This window comes from Chinchilla lanigera, unplaced genomic scaffold (assembly GCF_000276665.1).
Source record: "Chinchilla lanigera isolate Chin_1 unplaced genomic scaffold, ChiLan1.0 scaffold00056, whole genome shotgun sequence".
NCBI classification, from domain to species: domain Eukaryota; kingdom Metazoa; phylum Chordata; class Mammalia; order Rodentia; family Chinchillidae; genus Chinchilla; species Chinchilla lanigera.
Window position 1 is genome coordinate 14,278,771 of NW_004955457.1, and position 6,030 is coordinate 14,284,800.

At 53.7% G+C, this 6,030-nt stretch overlaps 1 protein-coding gene across 1 annotated transcript in view; it reads left to right on the forward strand.

The window, feature by feature from the left end:
• Positions 1–6,030, forward strand: part of Neurog2 (neurogenin 2) — an 18,973-nt gene that overhangs the window by 10,693 nt on the left and 2,250 nt on the right. Inside the window, exons 4-6 of the mRNA XM_013520669.1 lie at positions 72–401; positions 2,165–2,718; positions 5,335–5,545. Coding sequence (XP_013376123.1) covers positions 72–401; positions 2,165–2,718; positions 5,335–5,545 — 1,095 coding nt within the window. The remainder of the gene's footprint in view (positions 1–71; positions 402–2,164; positions 2,719–5,334; positions 5,546–6,030) is intronic.

Genomic DNA, 6,030 nt, shown 5'->3' on the forward strand with positions numbered 1-6,030 from the left:
CCGAGGCTGCGGCGCGGCGGGGGCTGCAGGGGGCGCCCTCCCTGCCGGGTTGGGTTTGTTCTGTTCCGAAGCCCGCCCGCCCAGCCCGCGAGGGCCGGGCGACCCGGAGCCGAGGGACTGCGAGGAAGCGCTTGGGCCTGGACGCCTCCTTTACATCACTGCTGGCACGCGGGTCGCAGCCCCAAATCTCAATCAACAACCCATTAGAGCGCAACAGGAGTGAGACCAAACCGCTCCGGCGCGCTTGCCCGGCCCCTCGCTTTCAGATGCTAAGCGCAGCTCGGCGCAGGCTGCCGGGCTCTCGCCGGCGGCGGGGAGGACGCGCTAATCGCGACGCTGCGCGGATAAAGCCTTCAGATTGGGGATCACTGCCTCCGCACAACAGCTTCATCAGCCGGAAAGTCGGTTTCTTTCTCCTGTCCTTCGACGCTCAATCCCTCCTTTGTCTCGAGGCGAATGCAGCCGACTCGAGCCACCCAGGCCATATGGTTCGCTCTGTATTTTCTTAGTTGAATTCGGAATTGTTTCTGTGACTTGCGCGGGGTTTGGAAGCGCGGATAAAGACGTAGCTGAGCTGCTGGAGCAGTGCGCAGGCCGGCGCACCGCCCGCCGCGGCCACCCCTCCCGGCCCAGAGCCCGCGGCCCGCCAGCCGGCCGGAGTCGCTGCATTGGTTCCCTCCCTCCGGGTGGGGGGCGCGGCGGGCGGGCGGGCGGGTGCTCCGGAGCTGTCTCCAGTGCGCCTTGCGCGGCGCTCCAGGAGGCCTGCGGGGGCGGTGAAGAATGAATGAATGCATCTCCTAGAAGGGTCGACCTTGAATGTTGGGGTCCTAGACGCAAGTGGTGGAGCACTCCCGTAGTCCCACCAATTGGGAGGTTGAGGCAGGGTCGCTTCGCGTTCGAGGCCAGCCTCGTTTACATAGCGAGACCCTGTCTCAAAAAAAAGGTATCTCTTTGACTTCCTGAAAATAAACTGTACCCTCGCGCTCAGTCCCTTGTAACACATTATTCTATTGCCCATACAACATTTAATCGCCATATAGTTTTTGAGACAGGGTCTTCCTACGTAGTCCTGGCTGGCCTTGAACTCACTATGTAGCCCAGACAGGCCTTAAACTCAGGCGATCCTCCTGCATCAGCCTCCCGAGTGCTGGAATTACGGCCGTGCGCCACTGCGCTCCTTTCAAATCTTTTTGTCTTTGGGTTTCCAAGCATCTTTCTTGGGTGCGCTGCGCAGGAAAAGACGCGTCTGTGTTGTGCATCACAGTGTTTTCCGGGGCTTGGAAAGCGCTCTTTAAGTACATTTTGGATGTAGGAAGGACGGAAGATTTAGTGAATACATTCAAGGCGTAAACTGATATCTTAGCTCCAAAGGTATGAATTCAGAAAGCTCTGCTCAGGATCCAAACTTCTTAGCCCCACCCGCACCCTTTTAATGTACCTCAGCAACAAACCACAATGCGCTGATCTTCAGAAGAGAACGCGGTGAGCTTTTCGGTTTGTTTTTGTGTTCCTTCGTGGGGAAAGGAGAGGCGTGGAGAGGAGAGGGGGAATCAGCTTTGAAGGTCTTTATCCGTTTCTCTGAATAAGTTTGTGTTCCCAGGTTGGGGACAGAGCTGCGAGCGAGCGAGCAGAACGCCAAGTCTCCTTTCTGTCTGTCTCACTCCTTACACAAACCCCAAAGGGCCTTTCACCGAATCATTAAATCCTACAGAGGTGGTCAAGCTCGCACTGCTTTTCATGAAATGCAGGAAGAAAAGGGTCCTTGAAGTTTAGAAGATGCCCAAGGAAAACTCGTTGAATGACATCAAAAGGAAGCGCTCCGTCGCTGTGGGCGCACGAGGGCAGCGTCCCGCGCGGGGCCCAGGGCGCGCGGCCGCCGCTCTGTCCGCCGACAATTGGGTCACAGAAATAGGGAATTAATTACCATAGGAGAGGGGGCAGCCTTTCAGCCCAGGCTGAGTTTTATTAAACGCCAATATAAATAACAAAACAACTCTTGTGGCCGCGCTATTCCTACACGCCAAAGGAAGGATTATGCCGCGGATTAACATCTTAAAGTCTATGGGACTTTCTGACTCAGAGCTCCGAGCTGGTAATCGTGTTTGTCTCCTGGTTCAGCGATTAGTGCTCTCTTCCCCGGGATGGCCAGTGTCCCTTTTTGCAGGCGCAGGGGTTTGGGGAGGAGGTGCTTTCCCTAGTGGGGGCCCCAGCTCCCCAATCGTTTCCCCGCACAGGAGCAAAAGCAGTCAGCAGGCTCCCCAGCAATGGCAAGAATCCTACAGTGTTTTCCTTCCTTGGGGAAAAGAAGAGGGGCGCGGGAGAAGAGGGTGGCATCAAGGGTGGCGAGACGCGCCCGCCCGGACTCTGCGTCCCCAGGGCGCAGCGAGAGAAAAGAGTCGAAGGCGAAGCCCGAGCCCGACACGTGCAGCCGGGTCCTCGGTACCGGGCTCGAGCCCCGACACGCGGTGTGGCTTGGGGCGGTGGGGCCTGGGAGACGCTCGCCGCCCCCCACGGGTCCACGGTCGCCGGGAAGAGAGTGGCGCTGGTGCAGTGTCCTCTCCAGCGGTGGCTAGGGACCGGGACGAAGGCAGAGAGTGAGATTCCATCATTTCCTTTGGATCTTTGGTTCCCGGGACCCGGACATCCCCGAAAGCGGAACTCACCCTCCCTTGCGGCCACCACCTTCCCTTACCACCCCCAGTACCGAACCCTAAGATTGTGAGCTGTCCTTTCCAGCAGGGAAAAGGGGGAAAGACATCTAGGACTTGCAAACCTTCTCGCCAGCTCTGCGCTTTCCTGGGAGCTTGCAACCGGAGTAGGGCTTGGGCTCCAAAAGGCAGCAATGTGGGCGCAGGCCGGGACGCCCCGACCTCGTGTCCCCAGCCTCCCCTCCCCGCCCCCTGGGACGCCTCCGCCGCAGCCAGAGTTGGCACTGGGCCGTTTGTCCCCCTTCACCACTTGTGAGGTCGAAGTGTGGACGGGATGTAGCCGGTGGCCCTACAGCAACACCTACCCTAAACTTTAGGGCTTTGGGTCGTCTCAAAGTTCAAGCTTCTTAGAGGCAACAAAGACTTTCTAAAGCTCTCCACCCCGCCCCCTCCGACTTCAGCCCCCCTCGCTACCCGAACCCGGGCCCCTTTCTTTCTAAGGCGTGGGGATGAGTTTAAATCATTGTGTTCCCATTTCTTGATAACCGCCCGCTTTGAGCTTTTGTTCTCGTAAAGTAGGATTGCACACTGAAAGAGGGGCTGAAGATGAACAGTTTGACCCCTCAGGACAGTTCACGCCTGGGACTATCGGCCGCGGTCGCCGTCCTCGCCGTCTATTCAGGCAGTCCCCTCCCCTCCTCCATAACGTTTCAGCCTCGTTTCATCTGGACAATCTTTGAGACCACACAAGTGCCTCTTGAATTTATTTAAAAGAGTGCTAGAAGCGTCCAGCTAAGGGTATTTGGCGTTGGTCACGTCTTGGTAAATCAAAATTCTTTTTTTGTCTCCTTAGCAAAACCGAGCAAAATGCTGAACAAATAGAATTTTGCGGTCCAGGCAGCTGAGCATGAACACTCAGCTTCTGGGTGGCAGTTTGTTAGCTTTTCTTTGGGCCTGTTTATTTCTTTTTTTTTTTTAAATTTTTCTTAAATGATATTTTTCATAGGTATTTCCAGAAGCGTTAAAGCAACAGCACAAACACCCGAAACTCGTGGAGTTCCAAGATGACACAAAAAAAGTTTAGACAGTACTTTGCATAATATTCTATCACCTACCACAGTATATACCCGAAGGAGTCCTTATTTTCAAAATAATATTCTATGAACCACAGACATCTTGGTATTTCAATGAATTAGAGACTGTGTATAGCAAATACACACAAACCCAAGTTTCACAACAGTGTTGGAATACTTTTTCCTTTTGAAGGAAACTTCGAGAACAGAGAATGTGCAGTTTATCACAATACTACTACCATTTCCTAACATCTGCACAGGATGCAGTTATATGTGCATTATTAACTTCTCACAGAATTGGAGAAGATGCTGCTTCCGTCAGATGCTCTTTTAGTGAGTCATAAGAAAAACTGTTACAATCACCTAAAGCAATCTACTGTGCATTTCACTAGTACTATGCATTGAACCAGTTTGATCTCACTGTTATTTGGAGCAATGATACTCAACAGGTTTCCCTGGGACCCTCTGTTTGGCTGGGATTCCAACTGCGCCCTTCTCTCAAGTGTATCTGTCATGAAATCCACCCAGCACATCTCAGCCATGCCAAGAATTTCAAGCAGCCTGTCTAAAAAGATATGCTTTGGCTGATAGTAAAATGTCCGTCCCTTTCTTTTCTATTACATCAAGCTGCTGGCCTCTCCGTGGAGAGGTGTAGATCCATAGATGGACCCACCGTGGCCCCTCCCATCATTCCATTATTTCTTTTCAGCAGCCTTTGTACTTTTCCTCAGAATCTAGTTTTCTCAGCCTTTATTCATTCAAATTTACAAAAACCCTACATCCACTCCCTTCATTTCCTGTCCAGCTAGCCCAGGTGTACTCTTGGCAGATTTCTGTTTGGAGGGACTTTGAGAAGAGCATTTGCTTGTTTGATCTGAGTGATCACCGGGTGTAAAACAATGCTAGCTACATCACAAATATGCACAAACAAAATCATCTCAGTTGCAGAATTAATAGTGCTTGTGTGTGCATGCAGCTAAGTTAAGGAAGTCTCGGGCATCTTGCATTACCGACCTATCTTTTGCTTGATTAAGCTCCCTCATGACGTTCTGGTACTGCACAGAGATCCAAAGGAGAGAGAAAGGGAACAGATGCTGTGTGTGTGATGAGGAGCCTGAATGTGTCTTTCTTTTTCATTTTAGCGTTTGTAACAAATGAAATCAAGCTGTACTGAAAGGCTTGGGGGGGGCGACTAGGGAAATAATGCTTTTAAACTTAGGGAATTTGTTTTACAAAGAGAAAAGATGGACACAAATCAAAGTCAAATGGAAAAAGATGATAGTTTTCAAATAATTTCAAGACAGAGGTAATTCTGGAAGTTGGAGAGCTCATTTTCATTCTTTTCGCTTGGTGTCTTCCGGTCCTACTCGAGGCCTCCCTGCAGAAAGCATTGAAGAAATTAAAATCTCGCCCAAACAGGAGCCACCTACTCCTAGCATGCTTCTCTGAAATGCAACTTCAATTCCTACAACCGTGGAAGACAGCCCCCCAGAAGGTAGAGTTTTCTTTCTCTCGCCCCTCTGGGCTCCTAACACTCCAACCGCGCCTCGCTTACACTTGATCTGCAGAAGGGGTGGGGCCACCTCGCCATCTCCGTCCCTCCCCGCCACTAGGGCGGCTTTCGGCACCAGCGGCAAACTGCCCGCGGGCCCGGGTTCCGCTGCTGAGCAAGCACCGCGTGGGGCAAGGGTTGAGCGTGAGTGTGGGAAGAAGGAGGCCGACGAGCAGTCAGAACGAGTTCACCGAAATCCAGTTGCCCTCGAGCTCCTTTTTCCCATAGAAAAGCGGCGGAATCGGGAGGACGGGCTCGGAGGTCGTGGAAATGTCAGCGCAGCCCCTCTGATCGCTGCCCCGCGCGGAAAGCCTCCCCGCTGTCCAAATGCCCTCTGACCTGGGGTTGGCACGGGTCCCCGGCCCCCAACCTGTGTTGGTGAGGAGAGCTGGTTTGCCAAGTGTTCTATTGTCACCTCAGAGCGCCCACCACCGCCCTCTGTGGAGGTGACGCCTAAGAGCCCCAACGCTGTTCACTCTATCCCTGAAACCCAGGCACGCTGGCCACCAAGTACCCACGCCCGCCACCCACGTCCCTCGCCTCCGCTGACCAAATGGACAGGTCTCCCAGATTGTGCGGTTTGTCGCAGCCCCTAAGCCTCTGTGCCAGGAGACACCCGCTGCCCCACCCGCTCGCCGCTTTCCCTGGATGCCGACCCCATTAACTAATTCCCAGCCCCAGAGCGGCCTGGAGCCCGCGTCGAGGCCAGCGCAGTGGGCGCGCGCGCGGCGGGGCGGGGGCTGCAGCCTGGGTCTCC